Source organism: Myotis daubentonii, chromosome 3 (assembly GCF_963259705.1).
Source record: "Myotis daubentonii chromosome 3, mMyoDau2.1, whole genome shotgun sequence".
NCBI classification, from domain to species: Eukaryota; Metazoa; Chordata; class Mammalia; order Chiroptera; family Vespertilionidae; genus Myotis; species Myotis daubentonii.
This window is the reverse complement of record NC_081842.1, coordinates 1,706,173-1,728,393: the sequence shown is the minus strand read 5'-3', so window position 1 is coordinate 1,728,393 and position 22,221 is coordinate 1,706,173. Positions and strand designations below refer to the sequence as shown.

Below are 22,221 nucleotides of genomic sequence, written 5' to 3'. Positions count from 1 at the left end.
GGTCAAGGGCACAGGTCAGGGCGCATGTGCAGGAGGCAACCAATCGGTGTGTCTCTTCCACATCCATGTTTCTCTCTGTCTTTCCCTCTCTCTTCCATTCTCCCTAAAAATCCACGGAAAAATGCCCTCGGGTGAGGAGCAACCAAAAAGGCAGCCCTGCTGCCATGGAGCTTCGGGCAAACGCTAGGGGCCCTCCCAGGGATGCGCCAGGCCTGGTCACGGACACAGACACGAGGCCTCTACACAGGGGGGGGGGGGGCGGGGGTCTTTGGGGCAGGTTTCAGAGTGGATGATGTACTTTCATTCTATAAAATTCATAGTCACTTTTCATACGCAAACTCCAGAGCCCCAAAGTTACAAAAACTGGGCACAGCCTCCTCTTCCCACTGGAGGGAAAGGAAATGTGTCCTCTTCGTCCGTTCCCTCCCCGCAGCCGTCCTCGCCGGCGGTCGGTGGTCGGGACGTTTTCAGGGCGGGGCGGCGGGCACCGCGGACAGATGTTCCATTTACACCCGCTGTGGCCAGTCTCCCTCTCCACTCCCTCCTGCTCAAGACCTTTTCTTTCTAAGCCAGGATATCGGCTCCACCACCGTCTTCTTCGTCTTCCCCGATGACGGCTCCTTCCCTCGCAGGCCCCTCGGCGGGACCCCGCGCCCAGGGGGACCAGCCACGGGGGCCGGAGCCCGGGCACCCTTTGCGTGAGCAGTCACCTTCCCCTTCCCGCGTTTCTTTGCCCTCAGGGGGGACCCAATGCTCCCGACTTCCTCCCCCAGGAAAGCAGCCCAGCCATGCCCAGTGTCCGTGTGGCCGTGCTGCTGTGAGCGCCTGGGGGTGGGGGGGGGGCACGCGCTGCCTCTTGCTGGCGTTGTCGCTGCTGCTGCGGAACAGGGCGCTTCTCGGGCATCAGAGATGAATTTACTAAATAGTTCGCTCCCCGGTCCATTTTGGAAAAAGCCGGAGAAAGCTTATTGGAAACACGAAAACCGAAGGGTTCCCGACGGAATGTTGGCTGGGCTCCAACTCAGACGCAGAAGCCTAGGAGGCAGGCGGTGGGGCCGGAGTCTCCGTAGGAAGAGCTGATCCCGTAGGAAGAGAAGTATTTGCACGAGGAGAGCCGTGGAGTCCGGCGCACGGAGCAGGCGCCCAAGGGAGCTGAGGTCGGGAAGGAAAGCACCCAGGCTGCTTGTGCAGGGGCGAGGGGGGGTAGGCATGGGGGGGTTGTAGGGGCAGGGGTGGGGGGGGCAGGGGCAGAGACGCTGCGCTGGATCTCGGCCTCAGGCTCTGGCACCAGCCCCTCCCTTGTGAAAACTTCGTGAAGGTCCCAGTGGCAGCCCCTTTGGTGTATAGAAGTTTGTTAAGTTCAAGCACAACAACAAATCAAAAGCCTTTGGCTCCAGTTTTATTATATAAAACTGTTTACACCAACTGGGCTTCAGGCAAAAGTACAAGTGAAATTATTGGTACAAAAGAATTTTCCATGAAAATGTTGGCATGTCCTTCCAGAACCCCATCAACATGCAGATGCTGTCAGAGGCATGCAGTTCCCATGTTCTGTCTCGTCCACTCGATCGCGTTTCCTGCACTCCTGTGCGCAGGCCCTGCCCCGCGGGAGGCACCGGGCTCCCGGGAAGGCCCTGCTCTCAGAGCCCGGCCTGGCGGGGTGGACAGCGGACAAAACAGATACCTGACGCACCAGGCAGTCGGGGTGCACCCTCCCAATCCCCCCGCCCCGGGCACTGCTGTGCTGGCCGCACAGCAGGGGAAGGTGCGGGCTCCATTATATTTTAAAATTGCTTCGCGCAGGTGGCCACGCCCAGACAGACGCTGAGGTTCTGGCTGCTGATTTCTAATGGGATCTGTACGTGCAGCTTCCGGACCTGGGCCACCTCGGACGGGTGCACGCGCAGGTGTCTGTGTGCACGGTGTCTAGAGCCGCGCCCCGTTCACGCCCACGTGAATGAATCTACGTTAGCTCTGGCTGCGCTGAGAAAGCCTCGCGGACGGTCCTGGGCGCTGTCTGGCCCCCGAGACCCCTCATGTTGGAATTCCGAGGCAGGTTCCTGGGCTCCCGAATCCATGGTTTTCAGAAACCCCGTCAGCTGCAAACAAGGCCCGGCCAGCTGTGCTGACCACGGGCGGCTGCAGGGCCGGCCAGCAGGCACCCGGGCCTGTCTGCTGCCTGGCCGCTGGCTCCTGAGGCCCAGAGGCCCTGAAGACGCCGTGCGCCCCATCATAGGGACCTACCCCCACTGGTGTGTTAACCGGGGTGTCGGGGATTTCCCTCTGACGCACCCCACACAGGCAGGCAAGCCCAGGGCCCTACGGGGCACTGCCCTGACCAGGCGTCGAGCCGGCGGCCTTTCCGTGCACGGGCAATGCCCAACCCAGCCACACGGGCGGGCGCAGTGTCTTCTGGAGTGAAGGGCACCCAGCTTTTCTAAAGACATTTCCTAGGGTCTGCTTCCGGTCCCCGGGAAAGCCCAAGTCTGACCGTCTCCGGGGAACGAGGATGCGTCCTTGCCAGGCACCAGGCAGTGAACTGGCAGCACCAGGCCTCCCTGGGCCGAGCTGGCACCGGACCCCGACTCAGCCCCGTGGCTGCTCTTCGAGGCCTCCCGCGGACGGGCCGTGGCAGACGTGCCCGCTCCTTCTCTTCATCTGTGAACAGGTCGAGCGCGCGCCTGTACTTTTAGGACCTGTGACCCGAAGATGTTTTCTTTCCCAACAAGCCATACCCTCTCGACAGTTCCCGGAGGAGCCGGGGCTCAGGCTCCCAGCGTCACGCAAACCTCCCGCCCGCTGAGCGCGCGCCCGCCCCCGCCCCGCGCTGGCCCAGCTCCTCGCCGGCCTGGCTGCCGCCGCTCTCCCCGCTCTCCCCGCTCTCCCCTTCAATGGAGTAGTTGCCCGAGTCCTGGCTCGCCTGGGAAGTGTATGTTTTGTGATCCTCATCCAGGTGATTCGTTTCTTTTGCGGAGACAGCGTCCACATTTTCAACGATGAAACACTCTTCAGTCCGCTCCACAGAAGTGGAAAGCAACAGATTCTTCATGGGCTCCTCGGGGAAATACTGATGTGAAAAGGAAAAGAGGAGAAACGTCAGTGAAAGGGTGAGTCAGTCTGCGAGTTCTCAGAGCTGCAGCTTCACACAGAAGTCAGCCCCGAGCACGTCGCGGGCATCTCGACGTTCGGAACAAACCCGTGAGTCACGCACACGCGGGGTCGCCTCTGGCGAGTGTATGACGGGACCTGAGATGGATGCTCCGCGCTGGCGGGCAGAGGGGAGGCACCTACCTCGTCGATGGTGGCGGGCGGCTTCCCCGCCGGGAAGAACACGTAATGGACCAGCTTCCCGAGGGCGAGCACAGCGCAGAGGACGAGCAGGGCGACGACGCCAGCCGCCAGCAGGGCTCCGGGGGCGCCTCCTGAAAACAAGCACACAGCGCTCAGCCGGGCGGGTCTGGCGCACAAACGCGCTCACGGCCCTGAGAGCTCGTGGGAGAGAGAGCCGGTGAAGGAAATCTATTCTTTTAAGATTATTTAAAAATATATATATATATTTTTTATTGATTTCAGAGAGGAAGGGAGAGGGAGAGATAGGAACATCAATGATGAGAGAATCATGGATCAGCTGTCTCCTGCACGCCCCCTACTGGGGATCGAGCCCGCAACCCAGGCCTGTGCCCTTGACCAGACACGAACCTGGGACTTCAGTCCACAGGCTGATGCTCTATCCACCGAGCCACACTAGCCAAGGCAGGAAATCTGTTAAATAACAGCCTGAGAAATACCTCTGGCGGCAGTGCCCAGGCCACCTGTCGGCCATGGCGTTCATCAGAGGGGCCTGGGAGGGCATCCGAGACCCAGGTGAAGGGACAGCCTGACACAGAGACCCCGACACCCATGTCACCCAGCGCCACACACACAGCCACACTGGGACCAGTGCCAGACACGAAAACCAGCCTAGACCAGGCCATTCCGAGAAGCCCGGTCCCAGGGGCGCTAGCGGACGTCCCCAGGGCAACTCTATCAGGAGCTGGGAAAATGAAAACGACTGTAGTGCTAAAGGGCAGGAATCACAGATTAACTGGGTGGATGTTGGATGAAATAAGAGCGCTAAAAACACCGAGTCAAACTGACCGTTAACAATGTTTTCTAAACCCGAAGCCTTGGCTTGAAGGTCTCCCCGAGCCCTGGCTCATTAGAAACGCTTCTGCAGTGGGACGTCCTGCATGCTTCTCAGTGAGCGGAACTGTTTTTATGAAATTGCATTTATTTTATTTTCTCTTTATGTTTATATATTTTATTGATGTTTTTACAGAGAGGAAGGGAGGGATAGTTAGAAACATCGATGAGAGAGAAACATCAATCAGCTGCCTCCTGCACACCCCCCACTGGGGATGTGCCCGCAACCAAGGTACATGCCCCTGACCGGAATCGAACCCGGGACCCTTCAGTCCACAGGCCGATGCTCTATCCACTGAGCCAAACCGGTTAGGGTTTTATTTTATTTTTTAAATCCTTGCAAAAGGTTATTTTTCCATTGATTTTTAGAGAGAGTGGAAGATGGAGAGAAATATCGATGTGAGAGAGACACGTCGATTTTTTGTCTCCTGCACGCGCCCCGACCGGGGCCCGGGATGGGGAGGTGCCTGCCACCGAGGTCTGTGCCCTGGACCGAAATCGAACCCAGAACCCTGTGGTCCGCAGGCCGACGCTCTATCCGCTGAGCCACGCTGGCCAGGGCTGAAGTCGCCTTTTTAAGACGCGCTGGGAGCTGCGCACCTGCTTCTGTCGCGGCGCACGCGGTGTTGCTGGGGCGGCTGCGCTGGCTCCTCGGCCCGTCCTCCAGCAGCGCCTGGGCGTCCGCGCAGTACACCGTCCGCGGCTTCAGGCTGGGGACCGTGAAGTCGGCTCTCTGCTCCACAAAGGTCTTCAGCTGTGAATGACAAGCCGCCATGGCAGGCTCCGCCCCGTGGGCTCGCCCGGGGACGTCTGCTTTCCCAGTTCTCTACAGACTCGCCCAGACTGGCCTCCCACACAGCTGGCGCCGGCTCGAGAGGCTCTGGATTGAGACAGGACACTACCACCAAGCCAGAAAGTCAAAGGTGCTGCTGCAAAGAGCACTTTTTAATTTTAATTAAAAAAATGTTTTTACTGATTTTAGAGAGAGGGGAGAGCGAGAGAGTGACAGAACATCAATGACGAGAGAACTGGCTCCGCCACCCGGGCCTGCGCCCTGACCGGGGACTGGGCAGTCACAGCGTCTTTCTTGATTTTGTTTTTGTTTTTGGAGGACGTTTAAGAAAGCTGAGGACAGTGAAACAAGGAAGGACCTCGAATAGAAGAAGCAACAGGAGAGCCCAGCTGCCCTGACTCCCGGGGAAGTCAGAGAAAAGGGGGCCTGGGGGACGAGCTGCCCACTGCTCCCCCGGCTGCAAGTCTCCTGCGGCCCCTTGAGGTCAGGAGATGAGCGCCCTGGGGAAGGAGGGGCGGGAAAGGTGCGGACGTGCTCCCTGGAGGGACAGCGTGCCCACGGAGTCTTACAGGCTGAAAATTTCCCTATAATTTTAACGTCAAGCTTTTTAAAAAATACATTTTTATTGATTTCAGAGAGGAAGGGGGACGGAGAGATATGATGAGAGAGAATCACTGATTGGCCGCTTCCTGCACGCTCCCTACTGGGGATCGAGCCCGCAACCCAGGCCTGTGCCCTCACCAGGAATCCAACCTTGACCTCCTGGTTCATAGGTCAAAGCTCAACCCCCGAGCCCGCCGGCAGGGCCAAGCTTTATCGTCACCCAACCAATGCGAACTCTCAATTACAAAATCACACTGGTCTGTTTACCTCTGCATTTGAAGCGTTTTCCCAAAACCTGACTTCGTAGGTGAGCGAGTGCTGGAGCTCGGTCTGGTCCTGGAAGCCGATGGAGACTTGGAGCGAGTGGCTGCTCAGGGGCTTCAAGGCCATGATCAGAGGAGGGATGACAACTGGGGGGCGAGGGCACGGCGTTCACTCAGAGGAGATGAGGGCAAAGGGCCTCCGGGGCACAGAACCGGAATCCAGAGTAAAGCGACTGGCTTACCTCGTCTTCCAGCGTCAAACTTCTCCTCCTGGGACCAGGGGGACGAGCTGTTCCCGCGGGAGGCCCGGACGCGGAAGTAGATCCCTTTCCGGAACAGGTCCTGGGGCGGGGCGCACCGGGCCACGGGGGCACGCTCGCAGCCCTGCACTTGCGCCCACTTTTCTGACTCGCTTCCAGGGATCCTTTTCAAATAAGACCTTTTAAGACAAAAAAAAGTTTGTTTTCAATTCCAAATGCATTGATTTTGTAAGTATTTGTATTGAGTGCCTGTAGCAGGCAGCCATCCTGTTAGGGGCTGGGCTGTAACGGTGAACAGTGCCCTCAGGAAGTGGGTGCCGGGGGGCGAGAGCCTGTCCCCGGGGGAGCACCTGGCCTGTGCGCAGGGCCCTTCCATGCCCGGGAGCTGCGGCCGGCTGCTGGACAGCTGCTATGAACACTTGAAGAGGCGACGGGGACGGCACCCAGAGCTCAGCGTGTCCTGCTTGGCTGCACTTTACTGATGGTCCCAGATGTGCAAATACTCTCCCCGGTGCGCACTCAGTGACGCCGTGCGGCGCCTGGCAGTGGCCGTGGTGGGCGTGCTGCCAAGACCCTGGGCCGGGACTGAGGACTCGAGCCTCGCGGAGAAGTGAGCTCTGAGGGAGAGAACGTGCCCATCGGGAAGCAATACCGCAACCAGAATCACACCTCCGCAAGACAGAGAACCGGAGGCACCCATGTCACAGAACACGCCTCTCACACGCCTCCACAAGACAGAGAACCGGAGGCACCCATGTCACAGAACACGCCTCTCACACGCCTCCGCAAGACAGAGAACCGGAGGCACCCATGTCACAGAACACGCCTCTCACACGCCTCCGCAAGACAGAGAACCGGAGGCACCCATGTCACAGAACACGCCTCTCACACGCCTCCGCAAGACAGAGAACCGGAGGCACCCATGTCACAGAACACGCCTCTCACACGCCTCCGCAAGACAGAGAACTGTTGGAAAACACAGTTTTCTGCCTCTGCCCTGCGCTGCTGGGGCCTCCTGGTGCTGAGCTGCTCCGGGCTCTGTCGGGACTGGCACCAGCTCAGATCCAGCTCCCTGTCCCTGCTCTGGCGGGAGGCAGTGGGTCTGGGGTAACGGGAGGTTTCTGCCCGTGTCTGCGTGCCCTGAGAAGGAAAAGGGCTTGAGGGCCTTAATTAGGTATTTTTGAGGAAGGGTTTTGTTCAGAAAGACAGACTGGACAAAAGTGCAAGCCCTGAGCTCCCAGAGGGAAGACAAAGCGAGTAGAGAGCTTGGCTGATGCATTACAGTCTGTTCCTGTGGCCCCAGGATTCCTGTCCAATCCCAGCTGGGGCGGTGGGACCAGCCGCACATTCCACTGATGACACGTATCATGCTCCGAGCCTATTTATTTCATATTTATTTGAACAGAGTTATGTCCTAACTATTTTTATAGACTTGTTTAATTAATAACCTGTCATTTTCAAGTTTATTTTTTATTCATATTTATGTTCATGGTTGATTGTACCCTCCCACACCCGAGGTGGGGTGAAGAGAGGAGTGGGAGTGGCTTTTCTGCCACCGCCCACATCTGTCCAAGGCCAGGAGAGGGGCCAGGAGCGGAGGGGGGCCCTGGTCCCAGAGAGGGTCCTTGGCCGGTTGGGGAGATGCGCGTGCACACGGGGAGCCTTAGGACCTGAGTGTTCAATGGGGATGGGAAGGGTGGGAGAAACCTCAATTCTGTTGAAGATGGAAGTCCGAACCCTTCTTCGGACCAGGAGGGTCTCTATTTCACCTTTTCTGAATGACAAGGCAGCGAGGTGCCTATCACTGTGAGTTTGGGGGGCTAGAGGAGAGGGTGGCAGCGCCCGCCCCACCTGTGAAGTGGGCTTCTCCCTCGCAGCCCCCCACCCCCCACCCCCCGCCCCCACTCAGCGGTGCTGGTTAACCTGCAGCCTCACAGTTGCACTTTTCATTCTACCAGAGTGGCCCGATGGGCAGTTTAAATAGGACGCAAAGATCAATGCAAACATGACTGTCCTGTGTAAACATAGTTCTAACTGGAATTTGTGAAAAAGCAAATTAAGAAGAATTGGGAGTTGTCATTTAAAACAGCCTCTAATAAAAAGTTGTTTGAAAGCCGGAAAATAAAAAAGCCATTCCGAAAAGCCCGGTCCCAGGGGGCGCTAGCGGAGGTCCCTAGGGCAACTCTATCAGGAGCTGGGAAAATGAAAACGGCTGTAGTGCTAAAGGGCAGGAATCACAGGAAATTAACTGGGTGGATGTTGGATGAAATAAGAGCGCTAAAAACACTGAGTCAAACTGACCATTAACAATGTTTTCTAAACCCGAAAAAAAAAATGGGCATGTTACAGAACACACGCATCTCACACGCCTTCACAAGACAGAGAACTGTAGGCACCCCATGTTACAGAACACACACACCTCACAATAGATGAAGACATTGAGTCCCAGAGCGGTCATGCAACCAGCTCTGTGTCAGCAGCAGCCACGGGCAGAGCCAGTGCTGGAATGATGGCCAGTCTCCAGCAATGCGACCAACAACGCGATCGCAGGGACCGGCCAGCCTGTTGGGGGAGCCGCAGGAGCGCAGCCCGCAGACACAAGGTGAGAGGGGGCACGCGGGAAAGAACTTACTTGAGCCACTGAGCTTCAAACGTCACGTTGTCGTGTGTGTAATCCCACTTGAGAACATAGGTGTCATTTTCCAGAATGACCTGTATATTTTCGGGAGCAGGCAGCTCATTTTCAACTGGAAGACAAAGAATACAAAAAAGCACGTCTACTCTAGCGAAATACATGTGGCGAGAATTCGCACTCGCAGCAGGGCAGATGGAAGGCGTGTGCTCGATCATTGCGTGGTTCAGTTAGTCATGCTGCGTGTCCATGTGTGCACGGCTATGCCGCCACCTAAGAGGCTGGGGAGGCCCATGTGTACCTGCTGACATACAAGGAAAGTCTCAACGTATCAGCTGAAATAAGTGGCTGCCACATGTATGTAGCAAGACTTTTTTAAAAATTTAAAACAAAACAGAATTGATAGAGAACCAAGATGGCAGCATAGGTAAATACTGTGCTTGCTGCCTCCCACAACCACATCAAAATTACAACTAAAAGACAGAACAACTATCACCCAGAACCCCGGGAAAGCTGGCTAAGAGGAAGTACTACAACCAGAGAGGTGGAGAAGAGAGCGCATGGAGACTGGTAGGAGGTGCGGAGGTGCGGAGCGGGCTGCTTTTTTATTTTGGAAGGAGATACAAGCTCCCGCTTGCTCTGAACTCCAGTTCCAGGCAAGGCTCTGGGGGACCCAGACATATATGGGGAGAAACTGGACTGTCTGGCACTGGGGCAGGAACACAGGTGCGGCTTTCTTCCAGATGGAGGTGCTTGTAGCAGTCATTGTTCCTGTGCTGGGACCTCCCCGGTGCAGGGCTGACTGGCAGCCATTGCTGTTTGCTCCGCCCTGGAGATTCCCTGAGACCCCGCCCCACCCAATTTACAACCCCACCCAAGCTGTGCGCAGCGGCTTTTGCATATGAATGGCCTGTCCTTTCTCAGCCTAAAACCTGTCAAACAAACTGCAGCTCGGTCAGGGAGCCCCAAAGCTATGAAAAGAAGGCCCAAGGCCGGCACCAGCACCAGCCTGCTTTGCTACACAGCTGGGCCTCGTCTGGGCATTTCCAAACCTGATAAAAACAGGAGGAATCTGCAGATCTCTCTGTAGCTCCTGCTGGATGGTCCCAGGCAGTGGCTGACTTTGCACCTCCTTGGAGATCCAAGAGCCAGTGTACCCAGTGGTCAGAGCAAGACCACACCAGATTACAACTCTACACATGCATAAGTGACACACTCAAGGGGCAGACTCAGTGAGCACCAAAGCCCCACTGAAGCAAGTCCTGCTCCATAAGGGTGTTTCCTGCACAGCGGTTCTTCCATTGTAGACACAGCTGGTCCTCACAGCCAATTGGCCTGGAGGTCAATTCCTCCCAGTGATACCAACAGCAATCAAGGCTCAACTACAAGACTGTGCTCACAGCCCACAAAGGGTTGTACCTAGAGTGCCCAGTTCAGGTGACTGGGGAGGCTGAGCCACTGGGCCCTATAGGACACCTAGCACACAAGGCCCTTCTACCAACGCAAGGAGACTTAGCAGCTACCCAATACATAGAAACTAACACAGGGAAGTAGCCAAAAGGTAGAGACAAAGAAACACGTCACAAATGAAAGAAATGGAAGAAAGCAAACTACTGGATATAAAGTTCAAAACCACAGTTATAAAGTTACTAAAGAATCTTCTAGAAACCTCCAAGGAACTTAGTGAGACCTTCAAGGATCTTAGTGAGAATGCCAAAAAAAATAAAAAATAAAAAAGGAAAAGGACCAGTCAGAAATTAAGCATACACTGACTGAAATAAAGAATAATATAGCGATTCAACAGCAGACTAGAGGATCCCAAGAATCAAGTCAAAGATTTGAAATACGAGGAAGCAAAAAAACACCCAACCGGAAGAGCAAAAAGAAAAAAGAATCCAAAAATATGAAGATAGTATAAGGAGCCTCTGGGACAACTTCAAGCGAACCAACATCTGAGTTATGGGGGTGCCAGAAGAAGAGAGAGAGCAAGATATTGAAGACCTATTTGAAGAAATGACAGAAAACTTCCCCTACCTGGTGAAAGAAATAGACTTACAAGTCCAGGAAGCGCAGAAAACCCCAAACAAAAGGAACCCAAAGAGGCCCACACCAAGACACATCATCATTAAAATGCTAAGGGCAAAAGACAAAGAGAGAATCTTAAAAGCAGCAAGAGAAAAACAGTCAGTTACCTACAAGGGAGTACCCATACGACTGTCAGCTGATTTCTCAAGTGGCAAGAATATACAAAGTGATGAATGCCAAGAACCTACAACCAAGATTACTTTATCCAGCAAAGCTATCATTTAGAATTGAAGGTAGATAAAGAGCTTTACAGACAAGAAAAAGCTAAAGGAGTTCATTACCACCAAACCAGTATTATATGAAATGCCGAAGGGCATCCTTTAAGAAGAGGAAGAAGAAAAAGGTAAAGATAAAAAATTATGAACAACAAAGTGACAACAAATACATATCTATCAATAAGTGAATCTAAAATTCGAATAAAAAATCTGATGAACAGAATAAACTGGAATGTAATAGAATCGGGGGTATGGAAAGGGAGCAGACTGACAATTCTCGGGGGGAAGGGGATGTGGATGACCCGGGAAGAGACTAGACGAAGATGTTATACCTATGGACGAGGACGGTGAGGTGGTGAGGTCTTGGCGTGGGGTGAGAACTGGGTGGAGGGGAGCTATGGGGGGGGGGGGAAGGGACAACTGTAATAATCTGAACAATAAAGATGAAAACAAACAAAAAACAGAACCACTGCCAGTCTGTACATGCTGACAGGAGCCCAGCCACCTGCTCTCTGACGAATGGAAACGGGGAGGGAGGCAGGAGAGGAAAACATCACTTCACACCCTGCCCTGTGGTTTGACTCAAAAAAAAAAGCACAGTCCGGCTGGCGTGGCTCAGTGGTTGAGCATTGACCTATGAACCAGGAGGTCACGGTTAGATTCCTGGTCAGGGCACATGCCAGGGTTGCAAACTCGATTCCCAGTAGAGGGCGTGCAGGAGGCAGCCGATCCATGCTGCTCTCTCATCAGTAATGTTTCTATCTCTCTCTCCCCTTTCCTTTCTGAAAACAATAAAAAATATATTAAAAAAATAAATTAAAATCTTTAAAAAATAAACAAAAACCCCACAAAGTATACTAAATTTATAATTAAAATAAACAAACCTAAGCTCCTACCCTTGACCTGAATTGTTGACAAGATGTCACTGATGAAATAAATCTACCGGGATGTTTTCATATTTAAACACTAGATGCGTGGTGCACGAAATTCATGCACTGGGGATGGGTGGGGGTTCCCTCAGCCCGGTCTATGCCTTCTCGCAGTCCAGGACCCCTTGGGCAATGTCCACCTGACGGCTTAGTCCCGCTCCCTGCGGCGATCAGGCCTAAGCCGGCAGTCGGACATCCCTCTTGCAGTCTGGGACCCCTCGCTCCTTACTGCCCACCTGCTTGCAGCTCCTTACCACTCAGCTCGCTGCTCCTTAGCACTGCCATGGAGGTGGGAGAGGCTACCTCCACTGCTGCTGCGCTCGCCAGTCGTGAGCCCGGCTTCTGGCTGAGTGGCGCTCCCCCTGCGGGAGCACACTGACCACCAGGGGGCAGCTCCTGTGTTGAGTGTCTGCCCCTTGGTGGTCAGTGGCGCATCATAGCGACTGGTTGTTCTGCCTTAACGGTCGCTTAGGCTTTTATTATACAGATTTTGCCTATAAGGCAGTTTTGCAAGGCTAACTGTTCTTCCAGCAACTACCACCCCTTTCTGTGGATTCTGAGCCATTTTCTGGCTTATGTAAATGCTTTTAACTACCCACTAAACCATCCTATGAGTTTCAGCACCTAAAGTGCAAGATGTCCGCCAGCCACACTGTGTGCCCACGGACCACGGCCTCACCTGTGGTGCTCACGCAGTGCACGGGGCTGAACTCCGCAGGGTTCGGGTGCAGGGGCAGGCGCGCCTTCACTCTCACACAGTACGTGGTCTCTGGCACGAGCTTGTGAATTTTAATTCTGGGAAACCTGGAGTGATGAGTTTCATTCCAAGTCTACAATGAAAAAACAGAAGCCTGTTCTTTAGAAGAGCACCAGCCACACGTCAGGGTGAGTGTCAGTCTCCATGGGACACAGGCGGGGGCAGCGCTCACCTGTGCTCCCGACGCGTTCCTCCAGATGATCACGCTGTACTGGGGGTTTTCCAGCTGCCACATGACACTGTCCTTGGCTCCGGGAGGGGAGATGTTGATCGCTATTGCCTTGTCTTCGGCTTCTAAGTGTACCTTCGGAGGACCGATCCGAGCTGTAAAGATCGGGACACTGACTGTGCACCTTCATGAACAAGATGCCACGCACCCACTCACTTCTGAGTGCTCAGTCTGAGCCTCACAGTGTGAAACAGACAGTCCCGTGAGCCCACTGTCCCGGGGAACGCAGCATCCCTGCAGACACATACGTGTGTGACAGGCGTGCGTAAGGAAACATGAAGATTGCACAGGGACAGAGGATGAGCGAGGGGTGTCTCAGGTAAGTTAGTCAGGGGAAGCCTCTGAGATGTGATTGAAACAAGGGAGCAAGCCACGCAAACATCTAGGGAGGAAGTGAGGTCCCGGCCGGCACTCGGGTCTAGGCCCCTAAGATGGGCAGGGGCTACCACGTTCAAGAGACAGGAGGGGCCTGGAATGGCTGGGTGGTGGACAATGAGGTCAGAGGTCACTCGTGGCCAGGTAGTAAGGAATCTGAGGGCTATGATGGGAGGAATGCCATGATCTGATTTATCCTTGGGCCTAGCCGGGATGGCACAGTGGTTGAGCATCGACCCATAAACCAGATCATGGTTCGATTCTTGGTGAGGGCACATGCCCAGGTTGCGGGCTTGATCCCCAGTAGGGGCATGCAGGAGGCAGCCAATCAATGATTCTCTCTCGTTGATGTTTGTATCTCTCCCTTCCTCTCTGAAATCAAGAAAAATATCCTATATAATGAAGAGCTAATATGCTAATTAGACCAAACAGCATAACCACCACCTGGACGACCCTCTGATGACCTTCCAGATGAAGCTGGGGCTGCGAGGGCCGAGCCCCTTGCACGAATTCCGCGCATCGGGCCTCTAGTATAAAAAAAGGTGCAGGTGTGGGAAGTGAGCTGCCTGGTAACTGTGAACAGACGATACAATGTAATCCCTGCAGCCGTTTCTCACCTTGTTGAAATGGTATAAATGTGTCAAGCTCATGCCACGGAGAAGTACTGTTTCCCTCTTCTGCTCTTATTCGCAGTTTAATTTCCTCATAAACATTCATCTTGAGGGAAGAAAAGTCGCATGTGGCACTAGTAACATGTTGACACCCAGGCAGTTTCGTCCAATTATCCACAATCCCAGGTCTTCAAAATAAAAAGGCAAGAGAAAGAGTGAGCGGATGGGTAAACCCGGGAGCGTGCCGGGTGCAGTCTGGCCACGCAGTGACTTCTGCTCCAGGTTCTGTCCGGCTGACATGTGCCTGTCCTTCCACCTTTTCAGTGCAGACACCAGGTTCTCATTCCTCAGAGGGAGGGTCTGACACAGCGACCGTAATGTACACGGTTCTCTAATCTTGTGGGGAAGCAGAGAAGGGATGACCCACCAGGTAGAAGTGGACTTTGCTACGAGCAGTTGTGCCCTCTGGCCGACCACTTTACTCCCGGACCCTCTGCTCCTACTGGGAACCTGGGACTAGAGCTGAGGGTCCCACTGGTCTGCTCCCTGAACAGCCGCCAGCCCTGAGAGAGGCCTCGGGGTCCATAGAGTGTGAAAGCTCCTCCTCCCTCCCTACCAAGACCCCTCTGCCTGCTGACCCCGCATTCCTGCCATCCCAGCACCAGGAATGAAGGATTCACAGGAACTTTCACTAATAAAGTCCTCCAAGTGGATTCAGTCAACCCAAAAGCCTACGTGATTAACATCAGATCCTTCCGACGCAGGAAGAAATCCGCGGTCACCCGCGCCTCAAGTGCAGGCCCTGCTGCGGCAGGGCGAGGAGTGGAGGCAGCGAGAGGCGGGGTCCAACTCCTGCCCGGGGAGCCCTGCCCACCTGGGACACTGGTCCGAGGAGGCATTTTGTCCAGCTCAGTTCACAGTCCCAGCATTAGCTGATTTGGGGGTAATATTATAGACTTCACTTTAACCCTTTTTGGTCCAACGTGGAGGCTGACTGGACAGCCCAGGTGCTAGGAGCAGGTCCAACATCGAGCTGAGGTCTAGTGAGACAGAGAACTTCAACATTCAATCCCGTCAATTAATTTGGACCAGACTGTTGGAATTCCAAAAATAAAATTGGACCGCCAAGGGTTAAAGATGCTTTATGCCAACGGAAACTAGGAATGGGATCCAAATAATTTTAGTGCTGACCCAACTTTAAGTCTACCTTATTTTTAAAAAAAGAAACGTTTTTAAAAATTACCAAAAATAGCCCAGCTGGTATAGCTCGACCCATGAACCAGGAGGCCATGGTTCGATTCCCGGTCAGGGCACATGCCTGGGTTGTGGGCTCGGTCCCAGGTAGGGGGTGTGCAGGAGGCAGCCGATTGATGATGTTTCTCTTTCATCATTGATGTTTCTATCTCTCTCTCCCTTCCTCTCTCTCTAAAAATCAATAAAAACACATTTAAAAAAAATTACCAAAAACACACACTAGCATGGAACACGTCCTTCCTGGCCGTCACCTCGTCCTTCACCTGCCTGAGCTTAGACTCGAGCTGGTGCTGACGACACCTTAATCCACCACAAACGTTCCCGAGACTCTGCCACAGGAGGCAGCCCCGCAATGCTCCGCTCTCACGCCCATGTTTCTCTCTTTCCCCCTTCCTCTCCCTCTAAAAATCAAGTTAAAAAAATTACTAAATCTATGAGATGACCCATCTCCTCGTTTTATCGACCACCCACTGTAGAACGAGAGCGTGTGGCCAGGGGTGCAGGGTGCAGGGTGGGGCTCCGGTCCCCGCCGCCCGGCGCCTGCTCTTTCTCGCACAGGGAGAGGTCAGCAGACGGCCCGGTGCCCAGCGCCAAGCACTGCCCCTCTGAGCTCCGTTTCCTTCCGGAACCCTCTCTGCTGCCTCTCCCCGCCTGCCCTCCATTGGCCGCGAGGCTCCAGCTCAGGCTCAGATTTCCAGTCACAGGACCCGGCGCCCAAGCGGAGACCGTACGGTGCGGACTCAGCTGCCGCCATCGCCACCCACAGCCGCTGGCGGCAAAGCCCGAAGATAAAGTCGACTAAGTCTCTGTTTGCCGAAATGAAGCTCTAAGTATTACGTAGACATAACAGTTCCCCAAAAACTGAGGGGAAAGCCCTACGTGTTCCAAAAATCTGAAAAGAAATGATGGCATTAAAACTATAAAAATCTTCAGAGGCTCTGGCCACCGGCGAGGGGGGCACGTACATTCGGTAATCCGCCGACACAGTCACGTTCCCGGCAGGCTCCCTGCTCCGGGCCCAGCGCAGGGTGAAGGTGTCATCGATGATATCGACTTCCACATTTTGGGGAGGTTTTAGTTTTGTTCCCCCTACACGGGTAACAAGAAAGAAGAGTCAGAGACACACCACAGATGGTCCTGAAAATGTTGCTCTTCCCTCCCCATCGCTGACTAAAGCATGAAAACATTTACATATAACAAAGTTAAGCGTATAAAAACCTAAGAACACCTCCTGATTGCTCCCAGCACAGGGAGGCTGTTAACTAGTTATCTCTCTGCATCTGAGAGCTGGGAAAGACTGAGTTTCTTTCATCTATAAAAAGCGTTAAATGTCAACTATACCCCAATAAAGGTGGAAAAACCAAGGGGGAAAAGCAGGCTTTGTCTTTTTTAAAAAATATTTGTATTGACTTCAGAGGGGAAGGGAGAGGGAGAGATAGAAACATCAGTGATGAGAGAGAATCACTGATCGGCTGCCTCCTGCACGCCCCACACTGGGCATGTGCCCGGACCAGGAATTGGAAGGTGACCTCCTGGTTCATAGTCGACATTCAACCACTGAGCCATGCTAGCCAGGCGAGGCTTTGTCTTCTAATTGAAAAAATATTCTCTGTGTAAAATCGAGTTTGTGGTTGGCCTGGAAGCCACGTGATGCGAAGGATACAGGGCTCATTGTTTAACAGCCTCAAGCCGGTTTCACATCCTCTGTTCCGAGACAGACTATCTGCTCCATCTACCCTGACGGAGAGCGGAGCAGCTGTGCTTTCAGAGCTGCCGGCTGGTCACGGGAAGTGAAACATCCCTGCACGAAACCCCGAGCCCAGGTCTGAAGGGTTACCTGTCAGCCACGCCCTCCAGGAACCTGAGAAACAGGTGGGAACCTCCAGGGGACGCACGGACTCCTGCAGAGGCCCACTTTCTTCCTCACCCTCCTAGCGCACATCTCCCACCCGCTGGGTGCCCTCTCCCCTCTCTGCCCTTGCTGGCAACGGCAATCGCATCTCTCTGCTCCAACCACCAATCCTCCAAGACCCAGCTCACGTCTGACCCTGCTAGACAACCCTCCTCCATCGCCGCAGCTCCCGTGGACCTGGGGCCTGCGCGCGGCACCAGGAACCGCCCTGCTCATTCCACACCGAATCGGCGAGAGTCACCAAGCCCAGTGCCAGCAGCTCTCACAACTGGGTGGATAGAGTCTTTACACGCTTCTTTGTGTTAAACACAGACCTCCAACCAGATGCGGGTCCTGAGGGCAGGCCTGGGCAGCTGCACGCATCCCCTGCATCCCTCAGAGCGCTTGGCGCCAGGCTGGGCGCACGGAGCTTCAACGCCACCAAGGTCTGGTTTTCCACCGTGTGTGACAAACTACGACCGGCCGGATTTCAGAGTTATTTCTGGTTCCTATGGCGTTCCTAGCCTTTGCTTCTGCCTCAGGCAAGCCTGTTATCTCCTCGTAGATTTTGCAGCAGCAGTGCCGGCCGGTGCACCCACTCTGCACTGGGACTGCTTCTGCTACTCTCGGCTGGAGATTCGGGTATGGACTCAAAAGGGAGGGCGAGGGGGCATTGGAGAAAACATTTTCCGGCTTCTTTTAACATTTTCGGAGGTGCTCACTGAGCGTCCCCACCCTCTATTTCCTATTTCACACTCAGATTCTCTGAGATCTCACCCCTGACAGAGTACTTCCCCCGTCCCGCTCCTCTACACTCAATTCCCACCCCGTTGGTTGGAGTTTTATAGATTCCATGCATCTGAGGGCAGAGATTGTATTACGGAGGCTGACAAAGGATCTGGTGGCATCCGTGGTGTCATCTAGGACATCCTACGTCCAAGATCCTGGGCCTTGGGGCAGGAGGAGGGGCTCCGGTGGTGTGACCAGGGATTACTCCTCAGGGACGCAGCCCTTCTGCCGAAGGAGGGAGCCGGAGGGAGAGGCCTCCCGGCCCTGGCGCAATCGGCAGGTCAACGGACAGAGACTTGGAATAGAGTTATTAAACAGGATTTCAGATTTTACAGATTTTGCTCTATTACTATTAGCAATATCCTTTTGATAATAGTTTATTTCACCCCTTTAGCATGTCAATTATATACATGGGCACTTCGGCCAAACTTCTATTTACACAGCTGGTTGCCTCCCACCTTTCACGTTCACACTGATAACCAGACACATTTTTACTAATTTTTAAAGTGACATAAATCCCAGCACATCCATCCATACAAGGAGACGTTTCCTCCCACAGTTTGGATACTTGTCTTAGGTTAGGTCTTAGAATTGCACTTAGTAGGTTTAAAAGTGTAAGTATTTGAAAGACAGGGTTAACATTTCGTTTAGTTTTGAAGAGAACTAAAACGTGGAGAAAAAAAGTAGGTTAATGAAAGGTGGGCTCTGTGCCTGATTTCCAGTCCGACCTCCCAGCCAGCCGCCACCTTAGGCCAGTGACTCAGCTCTCAGGGCCTCTCCTTGCTCAGCTGCACACAGCCATGAGGATAACGGTGCCTCTGGTTGTTTTGAAAGCTAAAGGAGTTCCTACCTTTAAAATACTTAGAGTAGTGCCTGGTGTGTAGTTAAGAGCACAGTACATGCTAGCTGTGTGTAAGACTTACGTTTAGCGCTGGCTGGTCTGGCTCAGTGGATAGAGCGTCTGCCTGCCTGCAGACTGAAGGGTCCCGGGTTCCATTCCGGTCAAGGGCACAGGCCTGGGTTGTGGGCTCAATCCCCAGTAGGGGGCGTGCAGGAGGCAGCCAATCAGTGATTCTCTCTCATCATTGTTTCTGTCTCTCCCTCTCCCTTCCTGTCTGAGGTCAATAAAAATATATTTAAAAAAATAAATAAATAAAACTTACTTTTAGCAGCTCTCTGCTAATCCAAATTTAAAATTAGGACCTTTTAACTCTTACCATTTGCAACAGCATGGATGGAACTGGAGAGCATTATGCTAAGTGAAATAAGCCAGTCAATAAAGGAAAAATACCACATGATCTCACTCATTCATGGACAATAGAGACCATTATAAACTTTTGAACAATAATAGATACAGAGGCAGAGCTGCCTCAAACAGATTGTCAAACTGCAGCGGGAAGGCCGGGGAGGGTTGGGGGGCAGGAGGTAGTGGGGTAAGAGATCAACTAAAGGACTTGTATGCATGCATATAAGCATAACCAATGGACATAAGACACTGCGTGATAGGGGAGGCTAGGGGACTGTCTAGGGCGGGGGGATAAAATGGATACATATGTAATACCCTTTGTAATACTTTAAGCAATAAAAAAAATAAATAAAATAAAATTAGGACCTTTTTAAAATTTTTTTTTTAATTTTTCAATTACAGATCTTAATGCACACCCTCCTGGAATGTTATTTTAAGGAAAACTCTGGGGGAAATTCCTATATTAAAGCAAACACGAGTTTAATGCAAATTTTCATGAACCGAAGACTTCAAAGAAATTGCCACGGACTGCATAAAGGCCCCTACCGCCACCCACATAGTATCCTGTGTACCCTATCTGTGGCAGAGTTTGAGAAACAGGGTGCCATGTACCACACTGGGGTGCAGTTTTCTAAGCCAACTTAAGTGTCTGAGTCCCTAGGCAGCCTCCCGGACCCCCGGATTCCTGCCCCGGCGGCCAGGCCTTTTCCTTCGGGAACACCCCCCCCCCCCCCCCCCCCGCAGTAAACAGGCCGTCGCCCGCCCCCTCCCCCGGCTCCGAGCAAGGCAGCAACCCCGGGGCTCGGGCTCGGGCTGGGGCTGGGGCTCGGGCTGGGGCTGGGGCTCGGGCTGGGGCTGGGGCTCGGGCTGGGGCTGGGGCTCGGGCTGGGGCTGGGGCTGGGGCTCGGGCTGGGGCTGGGGCTCGGGCTGGGGCTGGGGCTCGGGCTGGGGCTGGGGCTCGGGCTGGGGCTGGGGCTCGGGCTGGGGCTGGGGCTGGGGCTCGGGCTGGGGCTCGGGCTGGGGCTGGGGCTGGGGCTGGGGCTGGGGCTCGGGCTGGGGCTCGGGCTGGGGCTCGGGCTGGGGCTCGGGCTGGGGCTCGGGCTGGGGCTCGGGCCGGGGCCGCAGCGAAGGGGCGGGGGCGGGTCCGGCGGCGCACTTTCCTTTGTTGCTGCTTTCCACTGCACGCACCCGGGGGAAGTCCCCGCGACCCTCCCGTCCGCCCCACGCGGGGCGAGCTGCTCACTAACCGGAGGAAACGGGCTTCGGCGCAGCTCACGGCCAAAGCCGAAACGGAACGGCCCAGCCGGGCAGCCCGACTTTGCAAACGGAAAACGAGTTCGACCCGGAGGCTCTCGACACCCGGCGCCGCGGGATGGGCGGGGCGGGGGACGCCGGGCGGGGGGTCGGGACCCGGCGCAGGCCGCCGAGCCAGCGGCTGGACGGAGCTCCAACACCATTTCCTCCTGTTGAGTTGCCAGCCCAATGGGCTCGTGGCCACGGTGACCTCGTCTCCCAGAACGTCTGTGCCCGGCCACCCACCTCCCGGGGCCGTGGCGCCCAGCGCCGGGATCCCCATCTCTCACCTGCAGCTGCGGGCAACACCCACGGCGCCCCGGCGACCAGAACCACACCCAGGAGGGCGAACATCCTCCGCGGCCGCCAGCTACGCCGCCATTCACTCCGGGGCACTCCTCGCAGTGCGGTGCCGCCTCAGGTTATCAACCCCGGGCACCGGCCAGGCCCAGCGCTCGCCCCGCCCCCGCCATCCTCGCCCCGCCCCGCCCCTCGCCCCCGCCCCCCGGCTCTCCGCGCACGCGCCTGTCGCCCTCCGCGCACGCGCTTCCCTCCTCCCTCGGCGCACGCGCTTCCCACCTCCCTTCGTGCACGCGCCTGTCGCCCTCCGCGCACGCGCTGCGATGCCTCCGCGAGGTTGGTGCCCGCGGCGTGGGTGGCGCGCGCCCGGGGAAGTGTTAGGCTGCGCCGCCTCCCCGCGCCCCTCTTTCCCGGCAGTGACTGCCCACTCGCGGTCCACCCTCCCTCCCCGAGCGCTGGGTTCCCACAGCGGGGCGAGGCGTGGCCACTGCGCCTGCGCAGGCCTCGCGGGCCTGGAGTTGGCCCCTCCCCGCTCTGCTCGCCGACCCGGCCCGGAAGCGACCTCGGGGCGCCTCGGGGAGTCGGGAGGCCGGAGGGGAGGCCGCCCGGCAGGGACGGTGGTTAAGACCGTCCAGCGCTCCTTTTCGGGGCGGCCGGCGGCGGGGCGAGCGGGCGGGAGAGCACGGGGAGGCCCCGGGCCCGGGGACCGCCCACCCTTATCGGTCATCACTTGCGTCCGCCATTCAGACGGTTATTTAAGTGCCTTCATAGCTGATGAAAATAAAAACATGTAAACGGCCCTGGCCGGTGTGGCCCAGTGGATAGAGCGTCGCCCCGCGGACTGAAGGGTCCCAGGTTCGATTCCGGTCAAGGGCATGTACCTTGGTTGCGGGCACATCCCCAGTGGGGGGTGTGCAGGAGGCAGCTGATCGATGTTTCTCTCTCATTGATGTTTCTAACTCTCTATCCCTCTCCCTCTCTGTAAAAAATCAATAAAATATATTTAAAAACACACACACAAAAAACATGTAAACGGTGAGACGTGGAATAAGCAACCAAATGCGTAGCTGTCCATGGTGGCGCCTAAATATTAGTGGTGGAGCACGTGGCAATGAGTTTGCAGAGGCGGCAGCTCGGAGGCCGGGCTCCCCCGAAGCCACCGGGGTTTGCAGTCCATCCTCCAGCGAAGAGCTGGGTTGTCTGGAGGGATGGTCAGCGCTTTGCTTTAAGGATGTGGATGTTGCGGATGGAAAAACACCCCGGAGAAGATGTAAATTAAACGGGAGGAAATTCCTGGTGCCATGACTCAGTCACACTCGCTAAGACATTTCCCAGCACGGTTTTAATTAACATTCATTTCCTGTTGTCCCAGAAGCTGTTCTAGCAAATTAGTTGGAATAGGTTGCATTTTTACATGTAAGACGGTGGGCCCCAAACCAACAAACATTTCATTTGAGAGGTTTTTAAATAGATCGCCCTCCTACACACACACACAAACACACACACACACACAC

General features: G+C 54.9%; 1 protein-coding gene across 3 annotated transcripts; it reads right to left on the bottom strand.

Annotated features, from left to right (window-relative positions):
* Window positions 1–1,386: 1,386 nt before the first annotated feature.
* IFNAR1 (interferon alpha and beta receptor subunit 1) lies at window positions 1,387–20,860 on the bottom strand. Of its 3 annotated transcripts, none has more exons than XM_059686346.1 (12): window positions 20,698–20,860; window positions 16,154–16,277; window positions 13,941–14,122; window positions 12,892–13,043; window positions 12,642–12,792; window positions 11,366–11,428; window positions 8,734–8,848; window positions 6,084–6,280; window positions 5,846–5,988; window positions 4,783–4,936; window positions 3,292–3,422; window positions 1,387–3,067 (listed from the first exon to the last, which is right to left on the bottom strand). In XM_059686346.1, exons 1-12 carry the CDS (start codon window positions 20,759–20,761, stop codon window positions 2,780–2,782), a joined length of 1,764 nt encoding a protein of 587 aa, XP_059542329.1. In that variant the 5' UTR covers window positions 20,762–20,860; the 3' UTR covers window positions 1,387–2,779. The 3 variants fall into 3 exon arrangements, with proteins under 3 accessions (XP_059542329.1, XP_059542331.1, XP_059542330.1); XM_059686348.1 differs by lacking the exon at window positions 20,698–20,860 and adding an exon at window positions 20,362–20,498; XM_059686347.1 differs by lacking the exon at window positions 11,366–11,428 and having other exon boundaries at window positions 20,698–20,858.
* Between the last annotated feature and the right edge of the window lie 1,361 nt (window positions 20,861–22,221).